This window comes from Pseudophryne corroboree, chromosome 9 (genome assembly GCF_028390025.1).
Source record: "Pseudophryne corroboree isolate aPseCor3 chromosome 9, aPseCor3.hap2, whole genome shotgun sequence".
NCBI classification, from domain to species: domain Eukaryota; kingdom Metazoa; phylum Chordata; class Amphibia; order Anura; family Myobatrachidae; genus Pseudophryne; species Pseudophryne corroboree.
The window spans coordinates 352,741,057-352,762,450 of NC_086452.1; the positions used below are offsets into that span (position 1 = coordinate 352,741,057).

A 21,394-nucleotide genomic window follows, 5' to 3' on the forward strand; every position below is an offset into this window, starting at 1 on the left:
TGTTTGTGCACAGTTGAAAGTGCCGTGTTCCCTTTAACCCTGGACAAAGGCATCCGTGCTGAAACGCGTTGGGACTCATTGATTTATCACACTCACTCACAGATTCCCCTCTCCGGCCGGAGAAGGGAACACGGCACTTTCAACTGTGCACAAACAGAGCGCTCACGTGACACTGAACGTGACGCACGAACCCGGAAGCAGCAGGACGGGACACAGACAAGGAGGAGACGGAGGAGACCGGCGGCCGCTGGACAGCGCGCGGACCGAAGGAGACAGAAGACACCGAGGACTGGTAGCCTGAGGTGGGGAAAGCAGAGACGCGGCTCACCGGCGGCAGGCAAAAAACCTGCCCCCGGCGGTAAGTCTAAAGACACACAGCTCACGGTCCCACACCTCAGCGCTGCACATAGAGGCTTGATGACAGGCGGGACGCCGCACTGATCATACACCGTTAGTACCATCTGACACCCAGTCTCAGAGTGAACATAGGCACTCACCACTCCTATGGTAAAGGTGACCCGCAGGGTACACCTGACATTCACCCGAGCTGGGGTCTATTTTGTATACCATTAGGAAGGTATACCTTGTAAAGGGTAGTCTGCAGGACATACCTGACAGTGGTGAGCAAACAACATTAAGGAACCATTAATATACCTCAAAGAGGTTGCTGATATAAGGACAGCCTATATACTGCCTTTGGACACCGCATACACAAATAAAGTATATGGCACCTATCCTCCCAGAGTGATCATTACCTCACACACACACATTCACGGGAAAACACAGAGAACAATCACATATCTACAGATTTCACTCAATTCATAACACCCCATTCTATTCACCCTTCCTACTCACCAATCAGCGCGCTAACCTTTCCAAATATTATTCCATAGTCACTCCTGACTGTAGGAAGTGCAGAAAACGACTCAGCTGAAATTCCTCTGTAGGGGCCTTCCTGGCCTCACACCACGCAACATATTTTCGCCAAATGCGGTGATAATGATTTGCGGTTACTTCTTTCCTGGCTTTTATCAGCGTAGGAATGACTTCCTCCGGAATGCCCTTTTCCTTTAGGATCCGGAATTCAACCGCCATGCCGTCAAACGCAGCCGCGGTAAGTCTTGGAACAGACAGCGCCCCTGCTGTAGCAGATCCTGTCTGAGCGGCAGAGGCCATGGGTCCTCTGATAACATTTCTTGAAGTTCCGGGTACCAAGCTCTTCTTGGCCAATCCGGAACCACGAGTATCGTTCTTACTCCTCGCCTTCTTATTATTCTCAGAACCCTTGGTATGAGAGGCAGAGGAGGGAACACATAAACCGACTGGTACACCCACGGTGTCACTAGAGCGTCCACAGCTATCGCCTGAGGGTCCCTTGACCTGGCGCAATATCTCTTTAGCTTTTTGTTGAGGCAGGACGCCATCATGTCCACCTGTGGCCTTTCCCAACAGTAGGAAGACTTCTGGATGAAGTCCCCACTCTCCCGGGTGTAGGTCGTGTCTGCTGAGGAAGTCTGCTTCCCAGTTGTCCACTCCCGGAATGAACACTGCTGACAGTGCTAGTACGTGATTTTCCGCCCTTCGGAGAATCCTTGTGGCTTCTGCCATCACCACCCTGCTTCTTGTGCCGCCCTGTCTGTTTACATGGGCGACTGCCGTGATGTTGTCTGATTGGATCAGAACCGGTTGGTTTTGAAGCAGGGGCCTTGCCTGACTTAGGGCATTGTAAATGGCCCTCAGTTCCCGAATGTTTATGTGTAGGGACGACTCCTGACTTGACCAAAGTCCCTGGAAATTTCTTCCCTGTGTGACTGCGCCCCAGCCCCGAAGGCTGGCATCCGTGGTCACCAGGACCCAGTCCTGTATGCCGAATCTGCGGCCCTCTAGAAGATGAGCACTCTGCAGCCACCACAGTAGAGACACCCTGGTCCTTGGAGACGGGGTTATCAGTTGATGCATCTGAAGATGCGATCCCGACCACTTGTCCAAGAGGTCCCACTGGAAGGTCCTTGCATGGAACCTGCCAAACGGAATTGCTTCGTATGAAGCCACCATTTTTCCCGGGACTCGTGTGCAGTGATGCACCGATACCCGTTTTGGTTTTAGGAGGAGGTCTCTGACTAGAGATGACAGCTCCTTGGCTTTCTCCTGCGGGAGAAACACTTTTTTCTGTTCTGTGTCCAGAATCATCCCCAGGAACAGTAAGCGTGTGGAAGGAACCAGTTGTGACTTTGGAATGTTTAGAATCCAGCCATGCTGTTGTAGCACTTCCCGAGATAGTGCTACTCCGACCAGTAACTGCTCCCTGGACCTCGCCTTTATTAGGAGATCGTCCAAGTACGGGATAATTAAAACTCCCTTTTTTTGAAGGAGTATCATCATTTCTGCCATTACCTTGGTAAACACCCTCGGTGCCGTGGACAGTCCAAACGGTAGTGTCTGGAATTGGTAATGGCAATCCTGTACCACAAATCTGAGGTACTCCTGGTGAGGAAGGTAAATTGGGACATGCAGGTAAGCATCCTTGATGTCCAGGGATACCATGTAATCCCCCTCGTCCAGGCTTGCAATAACCGCCCTGAGCGATTCCATCTGGAACTTGAATCTTTTTATGTATGTGTTCAAGGATTTCAAATTTAAAATGGGTCTCACCGAACCGTCCGGTTTCGGTACCACAAACAGTGTGGAATAGTAACCCCGTCCTTGTTGAAGTAGGGGTACTTTGACTATCACCTGCTGGGAATACAGCTTGTGAATTGCCTCTAGTACAGCCTCCCTGCCCGAGGGAGTTGTCGGTAAGGCCGATTTGAGGAAACGGCGGGGGGGAGGCGCCTCGAATTCCAGCTTGTACCCCTGAGATACTACTTGAAGGATCCAGGGATCCACCCGTGAGCGAACCCACTTATCGCTGAAATTTTTGAGGCGGCCCCCCACCGTACCTGGCTCCGCCTGTGGAGCCCCACCGTCATGCGGCAGATTTGGAAGAAGCGGGGGAGGACTTTTGTTCCTGGGAACCTGCTGCGTGGTGCAGCTTTTTTCCCCTTCCTCTGCCTTTAGACAGAAAGGACCCGCCTTTTCCCCGCCTGTTTTTCTGGGGTCGAAAGGACTGTACCTGATAATACGGCGCTTTCTTAGGCTGTGAGGGGACATGGGGCAAAAATGCTGACTTCCCAGCTGTTGCTGTGGAAACAAGGTCTGAGAGACCATCCCCGAATAACTCCTCACCCTTATAAGGCAAAACTTCCATGTGCCTTTTAGAATCTGCATCTCCTGTCCACTGCCGAGTCCATAAGCCTCTCCTAGCAGAAATGGACAATGCGCTTATTCTAGATGCCAGCCGGCAGATCTCCCTCTGTGCATCTCTCATGTACAAGACTGAGTCTTTTAAATGCTCTACGGTTAGCAATATCGTGTCCCTGTCTAGGGTGTCAATATTTTCCGACAGGGAATCTGACCAAGCAGCAGCAGCACTGCACATCCACGCTGAAGCAATAGCTGGTCTCAGTATCACACCAGTGTGTGTATATATAGACTTTAGGATAGCCTCCTGCTTTCTATCAGCAGGTTCCTTTAGGGCGGCCGTATCCGGAGACGGTAGTGCCACCTTTTTAGACAAACGTGTGAGCGCTTTATCCACCCTAGGGGGAGTTTCCCAACGTGACCTATCCTCTGGCGAGAAAGGGAACACCATTAGTAATTTTTTTGAAATCACCAATTTATCAGGGAAAGCCCACGCTTCTTCACACACTTCATTTAATTCTTCAGATGGGGGAAAAACTATTGGTAGTTTTTTCTCCCCAAAGATAATACCCTTTTTTGAGGTACCTGGGTTCATATCAGAAATGTGTAAAACCTCTTTCATTGCCTCAATCATGCAACGAATGGCCCTAGTGGACATTAAATTTGACTCATCGTCGTCGACACTGGTATCAGTATCCGTGTCGACATCTGCGTCTGCCATCTGAGGTAGTGGGCGTTTTAGAGCCCCTGATGGCCTTTGAATTGCCTGGGCAGGCACGAGCTGAGAAGCAGGCTGTCCCGCATTTGGCATGTCGTCAAATTTTTTACGTAAGGAGTCGACACTTGCACGTAATTCCTTCCATAAGTCCATCCACTCAGGTGTCTGCCCCGCAGGGGGTGACATCACATTTATAGGCATCTGCTCCGCCTCCACATAAGCCTCCTCATCAAACATGTCGACAGCCGTACCGACACACCGCACACACACACAGGGAATGCTCTTAAAGGAGACAGGACCCCACAAAAGCCCTTTGGGAAGACCGAGAGAGAGTATGCCAGCACACACCAGAGCGCTATATAATGCAGGGACTAACTGAATTATGTCCCCTATAGCTGCTATAATATTTACTGCGCCTCAATTTTGTGACCCCCCTCTCTTTTTTTACCCTTTTCTGTAGTGTAGACTGCAGGGGAGAGTCAGGGAGCTTCCTTCCAGCGGAACGGTGAGGGAGAAATGGCGCCAGTGTGCTGAGGGAGATGGCTCCGCCCCTTTTTCGGACGACTTTTCTCCCGCTTTTTTTTGTATTCTGGCAGGGGTAATTACCACATATATAGCCTCTGGGGCTATATATTGTGGTTATTTTGCCAGCCAAGGTGATTTTATTGCTGCTCAGGGCGCCCCCCCCAGCGCCCTGCACCCTCAGTGACCGGAGTGTGAAGTGTGTATGAGGAGCAATGGCGCACAGCTGCAGTGCTGTGCGCTACCTTGGTGAAGACTGAAGTCTTCTGCCGCCGATTTTCCGGACCATCTTCTTGCTTCTGGCTCTGTAAGGGGGACGGCGGCGCGGCTCCGGGAACGAACACCAAGGACGGGTCCTGCGGTCGATCCCTCTGGAGCTAATGGTGTCCAGTAGCCTAAGAAGCCCAAGCTAGCTGCAAGCAGGTAGGTTCGCTTCTTCTCCCCTTAGTCCCTCGTTGCAGTGAGCCTGTTGCCAGCAGGTCTCACTGTAAAATAAAAAACCTAACATATACTTTCTTTCTAGGAGCTCAGGAGAGCCCCTAGTGTGCATCCAGCTCGGCCGGGCACAGAAATCTAACTGAGGTCTGGAGGAGGGGCATAGAGGGAGGAGCCAGTGCACACCAGGTAGTACCAAATCTTTCTTATAGTGTGCCCAGTCTCCTGCGGAGCCCGTCTATTCCCCATGGTCCTTACGGAGTCCCCAGCATCCACTAGGACGTCAGAGAAATAAAGGGAACACTAAAATAACACATCCTAGATCTGAATGAATGAAATATTCTTATTAAATACTTTGTTCTTTACATAGTTGAATGTGCTGAGAACAAAATCACACAAATGGTCAATGGAAATCAAATTTATTAACCCATGGAGGTCTGGATTTGGAGTCACACTCAAAATTAAAGTGGAAAAACATACTACAGGCTGATCCAACTTTGATGTAATGTCCTTAAAACAAGCCAAAATGAGGCTCAGTAGTGTGTGTGTGGCCTCCACGTGCCTGTATGACCTCCCTACAATGCCTGGGCATGTTCCTGATGAGGTGGCGGAGGGTCTCCTGAGGGATCTCCTCCCAGACCTGGAGTAAAGCATCCGCCAACTCCTGGACAGTCTGTGGTGCAACGTGGCGTTGGTGGATGGAACGAGATATGATGTCCCAGATGTGCTCAAGTGGATTCAGGTTTGGGGAATGGGCGGGCCAGTCCATAGCATCAAGGCCTTCGTCTTGCAGGAACTGCTGACACACTCCAGCCACATGAGGCCTAGCATTGTCTTGCATTAGGAGGAACCCAGGGCCAACCGCACCAGCATATGGTCTCACAAGGGGTCTGAGGATCTCATCTCGGTACCTAATGGCAGTCGGGCTACCTCTGGCGAGCACATGGAGGGCTGTGCGGCCCCCCCAAAGAAATGCCATCCCACACCATTACTGACCCACTGCCAAACCGGTCATGCTGGAGGATGTTGCAGGCAGCAGAATGTTCTCCTTGGCGTCTCCAGACTCTGTCACGTCTGTCACATGTGCTCAGTGAGAACCTGCTTTCATCTGTGAAGAGCACAGGGTGCCAGTGGCAAATTTGCCAATCTTTGTGTTCTCTGGCAAATGCCAAACGTCCTGCACGTGTTGGGCTGTAAGCACAACCCCCACCTGTGGACCTCGGGCCCTCATACCACCCTCATGGAGTCTGTTTCTGATCGTTTGAGTAGACACATGCACATTTGTGGCTTGCTGGAGGTCATTTTGCAGGGCTCTGGCAGTGCTCCTCCTGTTCCTCCTTGCACAAAGGCGGAGGTAGCGGTCCTGCTGCTGGGTTGTTGCCCTCCTACGGCCTCCTCCACATCTCCTGATGTACTGGCCTGTCTCCTGGTAGCGCCTCCATGCTTTGGACACTACGCTGACAGACACTGCAAACCTTCTTGCCACAGCTCGCATTGATGTGCCATCCTGGATGAGCTGCACTACCTGAGCCACTTGTGTGGGTTGTAGCCTCCGTCTCATGCTACCACTAGAGTGAAAGCACCGCCAGCTTTCAAAAGTGACCAAAACATCAGCCAGAAAGCATAGGAGCTGAGAAGTGGTCTGTGGTCACCACCTGCAAAACAACTCCTTTATTGGGGGTGTCTTGCTAATTGCCTATAATTCCCACCTATTGTCTATTCCATTTGCACAACAGCATGTGAAATTGATTGTCAATCAGTGTTGCTTCCTAAGTGGACAGTTTGATTTCACAGAAGTGTGATTGACTTGGAGTTACATTGTGTTGTTTAAGTGTTCCCTTTATTTTTTTGAGCAGTATATATATATATATATATATATCTCTATCTATCTATCTATCTATATATATATATCTATATCTATCTATATCTATCTATCTATCTATCCGGCACAAAGCCCAATGTTGCATCTCGCTTGGGTGCTACTCCAGAAATGCAGTGTATGGGGGAAATGGGGTGTATATAGGGGATGAAATGGATGGCACTCCAGGACTTATGTAATATTGTGCTGGGTCCCACTCCCTTCCCACCCAGCCCAACTGCCCCCCTCTCTTACCTGGGTGGTCCTGGGTCCCCGGTGTGGGATAGTGTAGACGCCAGTGATGCTGCTAGGATGGCGGAGGAGGAGGAAGGTGAGTTAAGAGCGCTGGCTGCCACCGCCACCACATGCTCTCCAGCTCTGTCCCTGCTGCCTCCGGAGCCGCCGCTGTAGTGCCGGGTCCCGCCGAAGCTCATCCTCTCCAGCTCTGTCCCTGCTGCCTCCGGAGCCGCCGCTGTAGTGCCGGGTCCCGCCGACGCTCACCCTCTCCAGCTCTGTCCCTGCTGCCTCCGGGCCGGGCTGCCGCTGTAATGCCGGGTCCCGCCGCCGATTCACCCCGCCGCGTATGGGTGATTGGAGCAGCGGATCCAGCACCGGATCCGCTGCCCAATCACATATGCCTCGCTGACAGGGGCGTGTTTAGATGTGGCCTGTAAACCCGCCCCTGTCAACGAGGCACTTCTAGAAGTGCCGCTTTAGCCTATGTTTTCAATGGGCTTTTACAGCCCAGTGCTTGCCCCCCCGCTTTTAACCTATTCCTATTGTTAACAGGAGGCACTGTTATCCGTGCCTCCCAAATTAATTTTAAGTATTAAAATGATTAGCATTATATAAAGAAATTAACTTATGACACAGAATATGTGTCATAACTATTTTCTTTATATTATTTTAGTCAATAATGACAGGGGAGGCACTGCCTCCCCTGACTGCACGTCCCTGCCACATAGGTGGAAATAAAAGGAGTCTGAAGTTTCTACAATATACTAGTGGCAGCTGGTAACAGATGTACAATAAGGACTGTCATGTTTATACATGAAATGTTATTTAATCTGTAGCAACAGAATAGCAAATTATACACTACAGTGTTTCAAACAGCTCTTTGGTGTTTATATACATTTGAATGAGTAATCAATCTTTGAAAAAGTGTTTTTTAGTTTTTTAATGTGTAATAAAATTGGTTTAAAACCTAATGCACTCTCTTATATGTGTGACAAGAATATAGTATAACTTCAGAATACTATGTGGGAGCTGCATTTAGTCTTTAATTCTATGGTGACCAGCTTAGTAGCTAGAATTGTATGCAAGCAAGATAACTATATTGGTGTTATTGAATAGTTATTTATTATTGCGTCTGAAATAATATTCATACACAGACGCACGTATAGTTTTCCAAATTATTTTGGTTGGTGATTGTGTGTGTGTGTGTGTGTGTGTATATATATATATACACATATATTCCCTATAAAAAAGGAAAAAAGGGAAATTTATTTAATATGCTTTAGAAGCAGTTAAGTTGGGTCCCAAAAGAGAAGCCGATACTTATTCTGTGATGCAGAAAATAAACCAACAACACATACACACACTGTCCTGTAACCACTAGTGTGGAGAGGGTACTAATTACCCAGGCCCGGGCTGCTGGAGAGGCCAACACTGCTCCCCCTCCCCCGAGTATACCTATACAGGCCGGCACAATCTTTCCAGTGATATCTTCAGGAAGATGGTGCCCGCACTGTGCCAGAGTCTTTGCTCTCTAGTGCACATGCTCCATCTTCACAGATATCACTGGGAAAATGGCGCCAGCCGAGGAGGAGGAATCTGCTTCCTGCATTTGAATAACGCCCCCTGTGGAACACGTAGTGTTCTATTATTTTCAGGAATAATAGAACACTTTTTCACACAGTTTTGGAGTAATTTTTACCCATTTTATCTAGTAGATTTACTCCAGGTTGTTCAAGCTGGGTGGATGACCCTAATGTACTGCAATTTTCAAATAGTACCAGATTCTCAATTGGATTGAGATCAAGGGGTTTATGTACTAAGCCAGCGATTCTCAAACTCGCTCCTTAGGATGCCATTCATGTTTTTCAGGTCTCCTAACAGAATCACAAGTGAAATAATTAGCTAGACATGTGGATCTTTAAAAATGTTTCAGTGAGTAACGAATACACCTGTGCACCTGCTAGGTGACCTGGAAAATGTGACCTGTTTGGGGTCCTGAGGACCAAGTTTGAGACTCTACATACTAAGTTTTGGATTTTAAAACCTGACTGTTTATGCCTGAAGCAAATGGGTTAGTAAAAGCATTGCCCTCTAAAATGTCCGGCATAAACCCGATTGGAAGCGCTAGAGTTTAGAACAGGACACTTAGTACATAAACTGAGTATTTGCCCTTTCCATCGGATCGATATCTATATACTATCCCTAAAACTCTTTATATCCACTTACGACATTAAGATGCTGTTATTTCTTTTGGAATATCTGTGTTTACTCTTTAGCCTTTTATAAGGACCATCTATATATATGGATATGTTAAAAATAATTTAACAACACATCTACATGTATGTATATATGAACTAAAATCATGTGGACGTTCAGTAAATATGTATAAATAACATTCAAATAACTATACTTCTATATAGAAGTCAGGGTATAAAATACTATATATATTCTAAATAATATACTTTTGAAATGTGTATGTATTTATGTATATATATATATATATATATTTTTGTATTCTATTTAGATAAACCGCGTCGCCCAGCAACCTTCTAATCCCTATTAACCAATCAGAAGCGCCTATTGCGCACCATTCAGTGTGCAGCATAATACTCCGGTCACGTGCCCACTCTGGGGCACGTGGCGTTGTCTTAGGATGCATTGGGTGTGCTCCATGGACCTCTACCGGATTTCCCTTTGTCCATGTTTGGATGGAGCGCAACACAGGTGCGATTGCCATTACATCTGGGCGATCGTCCCAGTGCATTATTGACAACAAGGGGCCATTTATGGTAATGCCTATAGTTACACAGATGGTGAATATTTAAATTCAAATGACGAGTTGCTGGGCGGTCACATGTCGTCAATATTTAAATATCTTGGTCTTCTTTTTTTCTGACACAATGTTATAAATTAGTATAAAATATTCTATTTATTAAAAACATAGGACTGCCTTAACTTATACATGTTTTTTTATTATTTTTTTGCGATGGATCAATTGATTGATATATGTGCAGATGGCACTAATTAATTCATTAGGGAGGTATAAAAATGGCTCCCAGTCACTGAGAATCATTTCTGATGAAGCTGAGCGACCTGACTGCACTGCTTAATAGGACCATCACCTTACCATTTTCAACGGATCCAGATAAGGACTTTCACTTTATACAAGTATTGGGACTAATCTCCTATTCCAACCAGCACTCTCTGCACTTTATGGACACCCAGTGAAGTCTGCACAAATGAGACAACTATAACCTTGTCGAACTGTGTAAGAGTCTTGCCAATTGGGTATTACCAGCCGATTATGCGTTTGCTTTTTTATTGGGAAACAGTCCTGCTTACTAAAAGTCCGGGATTTGGTATATGGACATTGTCCTAAATAGCAGCTTTAAATCATTGGGGGAGATTCAAATGTTTGAAAAGTCAGTTGGGAGTCTGTTTTTTCCTAATAGACAGGAAAAAACAGACACCCAACCGACTTTTCAAACATTTGAATCTCCCCCATAGGGGTATATGCAATTGCAGTCGAATTGCCACAAATGTCGAAAAACGGGGCATTTGACACAAAAAAAAAATTCGACAATGCAATACAGTACTTTTCGACAAAAAAACGGACGTTTCAGATTCGACTTTTTGAAATTCGACAGTTGTCAAATTCGACATGTCTGCAATGGTAAAAATGCGGTTTTTCGACAAAAGTATATTCAATTGAAGAATGTTGATTCGACAACAGTGCTTTTCGACAGTAATTTCGTCAATTTCATTCCGCCTCACTTTGCTGGCGGAATCTAATAAAAAAATGTAAAAACTTTTTTTTTTGTGTGTTTTTTTTATTGCTAATAGCATATCTATTTATATTAGAAGGGATTATGTACTTGGTTTGTCTATTAGGAGCCACAAGTATTATTTATATATTTTTTAAAAGAATATATATTTTTTTTAACGGACTAAAATAATATGGAGAGATCAGAGCATGGTTTTCAGTGGGAAGGGGTTAAAATCAAGAGGAAAAAAAAAATGTGTGGGGTCCCCCCTCCTAAGCATAACCAGCCTCGGGCTCTTTGAGCCGGTCCTGGTTGTAAAAATACGGGGGGGAAAATGACAGGGGATACCCCGTATTTTCACAACCAGCACCGGGCTATGCGTCCGGTCCTGGTGCCAAAAATAAGGGGGACAAAAAGCTTAGGGGTCCCCCGTATTTTTAACACCAGCACCGGGCTCCACTAGTCAGAGAGATAATGCCACAGCCGGGGGACACTTTTATATCGGTCCCTGCGGCCCTGGCATTAAATCACTAACTAGTCACCACTGGCCGGGGTACCCTGGAGGAGTGGGGACCCCTTAAATCAAGGGGTCCCCCCTCCAGCCACCCAAGGGCCAGGGGTGAAGCCCGAGGCTGTCCCCCCCATCCATGGGCTGCGGATGGGAGGCTGATAGCCAAGTGACACAAAGAAAGAATATTGTTTTTTGTAGCAGAACTACAAGTCCCAGCAAGCCTCCCCCGCAAGCTGGTACTTTGAGAACCACAAGTACCAGCATGCAGGGGGGGAAACGGGCCCGCTGGTACCTGTAGTTCTACTACAAAAAAATACCCAAATAAAAACAGTACAAGCACACCGTGAAAGTAAAACTTTATTACATACATGCCGACACACACATACTTACCTATGTTCACACGCCGACTCTGTCCACTTCTCCAAGTAGAATCCATGGTGTACCTGAAAATAAAATTATACTCCCCAAAATCCAGTGTAGCATCTGTCCTCTTCTTTTTTGTAATCCACGTACTTGGCAAAAAAACAAACCGCATCTACCCGGACCACGCACTGAAAGGGGTCCCATGTTTACACATGGGACCCCTTTCCCCGAATGCCGGGACCCCCCGGTGACTCCTGTCACAGAGGGTCCCTTCAGCCAATCAGGGAGCGCCACGTCGCGACACTCTCCCGATTGGCTGTGCGCGTCTGAGCTGTCAAAAAGTCGAATCCAGGACACACATATCCGTCAATCGGTCCGTTTTTCGACAGCGGGACTGTCGAATCCGTTTTTTATTGAATATGTCGAATTCGGGTCCCGGCGGGAGGGTATGTCACTGTCGAATTGTGTCGAATTTAAAAACGGTCGAATTCCGCAATTGCATATACCCCTTTTAATTTATTGTGCCATAATTTCGCTTTTTTTTTTTTAATAATATAGGACTGTGTTATTTTTAATAAACAGTTTTTAATATTGATCCATCATTGTACAGGGTTTTTAGATTAACAACTCATAGCACTGGTACCATTTTCTGAAGCAGGTTGTCTCACTATCACCCTGTATTTTTGCACCATCTTTAATTTTAACAATATCCCCAGTCTCCGCTGAGGAAAAGCATCTCCTCAACATGATACTGCCACCCCATACTTCACTCTTGGGATGGGTGTTTGCACAGGTATAGGCATTGTTAGATTTGAACCACACATAGCATTTTAAATAGAGTCCAAAAAGCTAAATTGGTGTCTCACCTGATAACTATTTGCATTTTGTGGTAGAAAAAGAGAGGTGCTAGACCAGACAACATTCTCCTGCTTTCAAATGTCCAGATTTGGCTACCTTGTGCCCCATGTAACCTCTTAGCGGACAGGAGAGAAACCCAGTGTGGTCTTCTGTTTCTTATTCCTTCCACTTCAAAATTCTACATGCTGTGAATTCAGAGATGCTTAGGAACGTTCATATTGTCACAGATGTCTGTTTTGGTTGATCTGTGGAACCCTTGGGTTTAGTTGAAGCTGGACGGTTTGATAATATTTCTGTTCATCTATGGAACACCATGACCAGAACTGCACTGGCAACAGGGCAGGTCACTTAGACCAGGAATTGGACCAAAGTACTGAACTGGAATCAGCAGTATAGCACCTGGAACCGATCATAGAGAACTCACCCCCAGTACCTGAACCCAGGAACATGGAGTTGGAACCTATTATTGGGAACTCAGAAGCATATGGCTAAAGGAGACTCAAAAGTCAAAATCAGACAAGCAAAAACTGGAGTCAAGAACTCAAAAATGGAAATAGAACTGAGGAACTCAGATATCTACCCTGTAAACAGGAACACAGACCTGAACCCAGCACAGTGATATGCAGAACTGGAAAGTCAGCAATATCCCCAGCTATCAGATACCCAAATCTAGAAACTAGACACCTACAACCTATAGGGGTGTACACACGGAGAGATCCGTGCTTAAAATCTAAGCAATCTTGCTAGATTGCTTAGATTTTAAGCACGGATCTGCCGTGTATGCCCCCCAGCGATAGCGATGCGCGGCCCCGCGCATCGCTATCGCCGGTGCTAGATTGAGCCTGCATGCAGGCTCAATCTAGCGGGTCGCTCACTTCACCGTTGTGTGAAGTGAGCGGCTCCCCGTCGGCTTTCCCCCTCGCTCAGCACATCGCGCTGTGCTGAGCGGGGAGAGAGATGTGTGCTGAGCGGTCTGTGTTAAGATCGCTCAGCACACATCTCTCCCGTGAGTACCCCCCTTATGGTATGGCAGCAGGAGGTCTGTATACCAGTGGTACTGGGTGAGCACAGGTGCAGGTGATAATGCAGTGTTCTTGCCGGAGATCAGATGCTGAGTGCAGCAGAGTGTGTGCAGGAAAGCAGGCACTTGTAAGACCCAGGGTGTAACAGGCACTTAGTGCAACATAATACTTGCAGGAGGTCAGGCACTTAGTGTTAAGGGGTGCACACATGGAGCGATATGGCACTGCGATTTTGACTATATATTAAAAAATCGCTAAGAAAGTTAGTGCATATTGCTTCGTGTGTACACAGCGAGCGATAGCGATGCACATCCCCACCAGGTTGCTATCGCTGGGAAAAATAGACTGTGCAGGCAAGTAAATTTTGACTAGGTCGCTGGAAAAGTAAAAGCATCCCCTATTTAAATGAGTTAGTCAAAATTGTCTACAGCCAAAATCTCTTTCACAGTTAGTCAAAATCACCTACTGCCAGTTCAAAGTAAATCGCTCATAGTCAAAATCGCTCTGTGTGTACGGACCTTAACAGAGCAGGGCAGTGAATGCAGATATAGAGCAGGACCACCTGGAACCTGGAGTCAGAAAGTAGTCCTCTTCCTAATATGGAAGTTGTTCTGGCAATAAAATAAAAAAAGTAACTTGAGTTGGTTTAAATAGGGCGCTGATAACACCTAGTGGTGGAGCGAGTCATGTGAGTGCAGCTCTGGGTCCGATTAGCCAGGAGAGATCACATGAGGTCCAATATGGCTACGCCCATGCAGCCAGACAGTCTGCGTACAATGCAGAGCAGCCCTTCAGGAATGCCATGGATGGCCAGAAGTGCGGGCAGCCAAGGTAAGACATTACCATAGTGGATAGGTGTGACTAATACCCAAATATGTGGAGGTTATTTCAGTTACCGTAACTTCCTTGTAAGCTTTATCCAGTCTGGCCAATCTACTCTTACCTCTCAAATGAACCATGCATTTTGCCCACAGACACTCAATGTATTTATACTGGGTGTGGATCATTAGATCGACAGTGTCTAGGTCAACAATATTTAGGTCGCCAGTTACTAGGTCGACAGGGTCAGGTCGACATGTTATAGGTCGACAGGTTAAAAAGTCGACATGAGTTTATGTTTTTTGGGTGTCGTTTTCTTCGTAGAGTGACTGGGAACCCCAATTAGTGCACCGTGTCCCCTCGCATGGCGAGCTAGCTTCGGGCAAGGTGCCTCGCTTCGCCCGGCACAGATTACCGTTGCAATCGTAGTCCACGTGGATCGATAAGTATGAAAAAGTAAAAAAAAAAAAAAAAAGATTTAAAACAAAAACAAAAAACCTCATGTCGACCTTTTGACCTGTCGACCTAAACAGTCGATCTTCAGACCGGATCCCATTTATACTACCTACCATACTATGTAAACTACAGAGACTGTTGTGCGTGTAAATCCTAGGAGGTCCATTGTTTCAAAGATACCGTATTAACCAACAACCATTCTTTTATCAAAGTAATTTAGATCGCATTTTTCCTCCATCATGGTGTATGAATAACTGAACCTCTTCACCATGTTTGAATGTTTTTATGCAATGAATTGCTGCCACATGACTGGCTATTTAGGCATCTGCATGTTCATACAGGTTTAATTACTAAAGTGGCGAAGTTTGAAAACAGTTTCTTTAAACATATGTCATGTTATAATACTTGCAATACATACCGCCTCTACCAAGTTTATAACTTTTAAAAATGATATAGATTATCTCATCCACATTGAGTACTTACAAGATGGACTCGCTCTGCAACACAGAAAAAGGGATTTGCAGAAACAGGAGATGATTCCACCGATTAATATTACGGCAAGTACAACACTAACGCCAATGATCACATAAAGGCTGTTGAAGAAACACAGGAACAAAAAGTTCAGATAAGAAATACTGGCAAGAGGAAATAAAAAGGAGACAATTTCTGGTCTAATGTAGACACCTTGTGGTTTCTGTTTTATGTCAAGCAAACTTTCACTTTCTATTCCAGTGTGTAACGCTATTATTTATTGTGCATTGTTGTACTAACACCCCACCTAGTCTTGCACACTTTAACCTCAAAAAAATATGCAGCCAGGATAATGATTCATTGTGTAACCGATTGCATAATTGTCATTAGGGTTGGCGTTTACTAAGATATCATAGGTTATATAAGTGGTTCGCAAACTTTTTTTGAGTTACATCACCCTCGAGTTTCAGAATTTTTTTTTATGGAACACCTAGGCTAAAAAAGTTTCTTACTGAGAAATTCAGAAAAATATATAGATTAAGGAAATTGTGTTTCTAGGTCATCCATAAGTTCTGTTATGTGGTGAGGGACAGGTTTCACTTTTGTTTGTTCACATATTTTATGATTAGACGCCACAAGCAGTAGTTTTGTCTATTATACTGACCGTAAATTATTTGAATTGGTCCTGGACCACCAACCTAGGGCTCCCCTGCAGGTGCCCTGAGCCGCCTAGGCAGACAGTTTGAGAACCACTGAGTTGGACCACCAACCTAGGGCTCCCCTGCAAGTGCCCTGAGCCGCCTAGGCAGACAGTTTGAGAACCACTGAGTTGGACCACCAACCTAGGGCTCCCCTGCAAGTGCCCTGAGCCGCCTAGGCAGACAGTTTGAGAACCACTGAGTTACACAGTTCTAGCTTTGTTTGGTGCAGCATTGCCCAATCACTCCTACTAATGCAGAAAGATATAAAGGAAAGTGTCTGAACACCCCTTAATAGGAGGACATTTATACAGATAAGCATGTACTCCAACCACATGTACATCAATCACACGTGGAACACATGCCGTTCTCTACATACTCCACCCACGTAGTGACATTTAGAAATGATCTCACACACCTTAGCCCTTTTAAACCCCTTTCACACTGCAATAGCAGGTCGCACCTGGGAGCCATACAAGGTGCTTCCCGGGTGCAACCGCCTCAGGCGCCTTTCCACTGGCTTCTCCAGCCCGGCATATTGCCAGGTTGGTGACATCAGCAGTGACACGTGTGGGGGGGGCAGCGCTTGGAGTTAAGTTGATCTCCAAGCGCCGCCCGTCCATTCAGTGTGAATGGGAAACATGTTGCATTGACCCGGCAACCCATTCACACCACACAGCGACCAGGATTGAAAATATTTCCCCTGGGCCCTTTCAGACCGAACAGCAACCCAAGTTATGCGCGCTAATGTGCAATAACCTGGGTTACAAATTGGTGGTCTGAAAGGGGTATTATTACATCAATAGTAGCTTGGTGCTGCATTACCACTCATATGAGGATCACCCATCACTGTTGCCTGGAAAAGAAGAGATTTGTGGGGGTGGCATAGATGTAGTGAGTATGAGAACCCCTTTTATTGTGGTTAGGGAGAGATGGGCAGGGGGCATTGCTGCAGCAGATGTATAAAGCACTGTGAGCCCAGTGGGTAAGGGAAGGGTTTGATTCGGCACCCACAGGTGGGCGTCTTGTCATGTTGCATGACAATACGACCGTGACAATGAAAGCCTGACTTGGCATGATCACTCTCTTGGTATTGTCGCATGAGATGAGGTTACCGTTGTTTACATATACACTAAATATATCACATCTAAACAAGCACAATTTGTCCGACTGTTCACTGTAATTTAATCTAACGAGTTTAAACTAAAGGTTACATTATTATACACCTTCCCGAGTGCTACTCTCCAGCATTGTGTATTTTCCTAATAATCAGGACAAGATTAATGTTTCTGGGGTCCCCTGCCAAAAAACTGTCTCATGTCAGATACCCATCATGGCCTACCGGGGTGTTGAGATGAGGGAGACTGATGATCGGACTGCAGCAACACTGAGGCACTCTGATCCTATCCCAGATTCCCTCAACTGAATCCAATTTAAGGTTTATGCAGCAGAATAATCTCCCCCATGCAATCAGATCAATGTTATTTTTATTTATCCTAGGGGCAGGGGTAAACTTTCTTTGCTCAGTCTCTCTCATTGCTGTGCTGATTTACAATTTACAGATTTGTTAAAACAAAATTAAAAATAACCAAATACGACCCTGTAAAACGTGTGTGTATTTTTTTCTTTTATTGTGGAATGTTCGAAAAGGAAGCGTAAAGTCATACTCACTGAGCATAAGGCTTAACTGGCATGGTGCTGGATACTTACTGAGTTACAATACACAAGAACTGAGTCTGATCCAGCGCCAATGGAGGCAGGAAACTACAATAGCGCTCTGTACAAGTCCCAGAGCAGAAGGATAGAACACAGGTCTGAGGTTTATGGACTTTTAAATCAGCGCCAATATAAGGTGCACAGTCATCAGCTAGCACTGAAACAAAATGAGAGAAAAAAACAAAAATATAAAATCAGCCAATGGGATAAATATTCCAACCCACATACTATACACTGGCCTCCATGATTAATTAATAAAATCTGTTTTGTCAGATTTATAAACAAATGAACATTACATGCTGTGCAAAACTCCTTAGGTTTAAGCTGGGTACACACTATACAATTCTCAGGCCGATCAGCAGAGCCATTACCTGATGTCCACTGTATTTGACTTGATATAGTGTTCCACTTTGTTTATATAAACGGTGTTATGTATTTGTTCCTTTTTTTTTATCAATGTGTATTGTTCAGTTGGGGAAGTATATGGTAATGTATGTTCTATATAATATATAGTTAGCATTACTGCCTCACGTCACTGAGGTCATGGGTTCGACTCTGACCATGGTCCTAACTGTGTGGAGTTTGTATATTCTCCCCACGCTTGTGTGGGATTCCTCTGAGTACTCCAGTTTCCTATAAATGGCAAGATCCATTGGGGCAGGGACTGATGTGAATGTCCAAATATTCACTGTAAAGAGCTGCGGAATTTGTTGTGTAATATAAATAACTGGTAATAATATATGGAAAAACTGAATTCCTTTATAAAGCTTTATTTGTGTGAAAGTGCCCATTTCCGCATACATTTACAGAAATAGCCAAAGCCAAATTAAGGGGGGTGGTGTTGCACGGTGGAAACAGGGACAATCGCCCGGGACCACCAAATACAATTTCAGTTTGACCCTTCAATGCGGCGGCTCTACGTTCCGCGCGCAAACAGCGCAAAGTGCCTCCATAGTAACCACTTCAGTGTCATGTGACACATCACATCCATGACCCAGATGAGGGGACTTGGGAGCCGCTCTGCACTGTGTGTACAGTGCGTGTAGAAGAACACAGAGCCAGGAGAATGCCACGTGAAGGGAATACTCAGGGGGCCACTGGGGGAAAGGGGGGCTTCAATGTGCATCATACAGTGGGAGCACTGTGACCACATAGGGGGTGGGGGCTAGGGAAGAGGCTATTTCATAGGAGGGGTAGCCACAAGCCTTAGGGGGTCATTCCGAGTTGACCGTTCGCTACTTTTTGCAGCCGTGCAAACTCATAGTCGCCGCCCACTGGGGAATGTATTTTAGCTTTGCAAGTGTGCGAACACCTGTGCAGCCGAGCAGTACAAATACAGTTTGTGCAGTTTCTGAGTAGGTCTGAACTTACTCAGCCGCTGTGATCACTTCAGCCTGTCCGGTCCCGGAATTGACGTCAGACACCCGCCCTGCAAACGCTTGGACATGCCTGCGTTTTTCCAAACACTCCCTGAAAACGGTCAGTTGACACCCATATCCGCCTTCTTCCTGTTAATCTTTTTGCGATCGGATGTGCAAATGGATTCTTCGTTCAATCCATCGCTCAGCAACGATCCTCTTGATACCAGTACGACACGCCGGTGCATACACAGTAGTGACCCAATCACTGCGCTGCAAAAAACGGCAGTGTGCGATCAGGTCGGAATGACCCGCTTAGTCTGGACCTGAAAAGTACAGTGCCTTGCTAAAGTATTTACCCCCCTTGGCTTTTTACCTATTTTGTTACATTACAACCTGTAATTAAAATTTTTTTTAGTCTGAATTTTATGTGATGGAGCTGCACAAAAGATGCTAAGTTGGTGAAGTGAAAGGAGAAAAAAAAAATGTATTAAAAAAAAAAAAAAATTAAAAATAAAAATTTTAAAATTGGCATGTGCATATGTATTCACCCCCTTTGCTATGAAGCCCCTCAAAAGTTCTTGTGCAACCAATCACCTTCAGAAGGCACATAATTAGTGAAATGAAGTCCACCTGTGTGCAATCTAAGTGTCAAATGATCTGTCAGTATAAAAGACACCTTTTCTGAAAGGCCCCAGAGGCTGCAACACCACTAAACAAGAGGCATCACACCACGAAGACCAACGAGCTCTCCAAACAAGTCAGGGACAAAGTTGTTGAGAAGTACAAGTCAGGGTTGGGTTATAAAAAAAAAAAAAAAAATATCCAAATCTTTGATGATCCCCCGGAGCACCATCAAATCCATCATCTTCAAATGAAAAGAACATGGTACCACAACAAACCTGACAAGAGAGGGCCGGCCACCAAAACTCACACACCGGGCAAGAAGGGCATTAATCAGAGAGGCAGCGCAGAGACCAAAAGGTAACCCTGAAGGAGCTGCAGAGTTCCACAGCAGAGACTGATGTATCTGCGCATGTGACCACAATAAGCCATATACTCCACAGAGCTGGGCTTTATGGAAGAGTGTCCAGAAAAATAGGATTTTAGTACCTACCGGTAAATCCTTTTCTCCTAGTCTGTAGAGGATGCTGGAGACTCCATAAGGACCATGGGGTATAGATGGGATCCGCAGGAGCTTGGGCACACTACAAAGACTTTGACTGGGTGTGAACTGGCTCCTCCCTCTATGCCCCTCCCCCAGACCTCAGTTATAGCAACTGTTCCCAGGAGAGACGGACATTTCGAGGAAAGAATTTATTGCTTAAACACGGTGAGCGTCATACCAGCTCACACCACGAACATACCGCCAAACCTGGCCTTCAATAGAATACCAGCCAATGGCATGAAAAAATACACAGCCACATGCTGAGAGAATATGTAACACAACCTGATTGTCAACAACCAATAACAAAACACTGCATGCTATGGCATGATGTCGTCAGCAACAGCCTGACAGACAGAACCACCACCAGAGTGTAACCATAACCAATAACTGGAGACACAGTACGCACTGGGACGGGCGCCCAGCATCCTCTACGGACTAAGAGAAAATAAGATTTTAAACCTACCGGTAAATCTTTTTCTCCTAGTCCGTAGAGGATGCTGGGGACTCCGTAAGGACCATAGGGTATAGACTGGCTCCGCAGGAGATATGGGCACTCTAAAGAACTTTTAGTATGGGTGTGCACTGGCTCCTCCCTCTATGCCCCTCCTCCAGACCTCAGTTAGAGAAACTGTGCCCAGAGGAGATGGACAATACGAGAAAAGGATTTTGTAAATCTAAGGGCAAGATTCATACCAGCCCACACCAATCATACCATATAACTTAGAATATACGCAACCAGTTAACAGTATGAACGGAAAAAACAGTATCAGTCAAAGACCGATTCCAACTGTAACATAACCCTTATGTAAGCAACAACTATATACAAGTCTTGCAGATTTAGTCCGCACTGGGACGGGCGCCCAGCATCCTCTACGGACTAGGAGAAAAAGATTTACCGGTAGGTTTAAAATCTTATTTTCTCTTACGTCCTAGAGGATACTGGGGACTCCATAAGGACCATGGGGTTTATACCAAAGCTCCAAACCGGGCGGGAGAGTGTGGATGACTCTGCAGCACCGATTGAGCAAACGCAAGGTCCTCATCAGCCAGGGTATCAAACTTGTAGAATTTAGCAAAAGTGTTTGAACCCGACCAAGTAGCAGCTCGGCACAACTGCAATGCCGAGACGCCTCGGGCAGCCGCCCAAGAAGAGCCCACCTTCCTAGTGGAATGGGCCTTT

At 45.9% G+C, this 21,394-nt stretch overlaps 1 protein-coding gene across 1 annotated transcript in view; it reads right to left on the bottom strand.

Annotated features, from left to right (window-relative positions):
- LOC134958228 (protein shisa-4-like) overlaps positions 1-21,394 on the bottom strand; it is a 47,313-nt gene that overhangs the window by 14,490 nt on the left and 11,429 nt on the right. Inside the window, exons 2-3 of the mRNA XM_063940679.1 lie at positions 17,683-17,845; positions 15,287-15,396 (exon numbers count right to left, since the gene is read on the bottom strand). Coding sequence (XP_063796749.1) covers positions 15,287-15,396; positions 17,683-17,845 — 273 coding nt within the window. The remainder of the gene's footprint in view (positions 1-15,286; positions 15,397-17,682; positions 17,846-21,394) is intronic.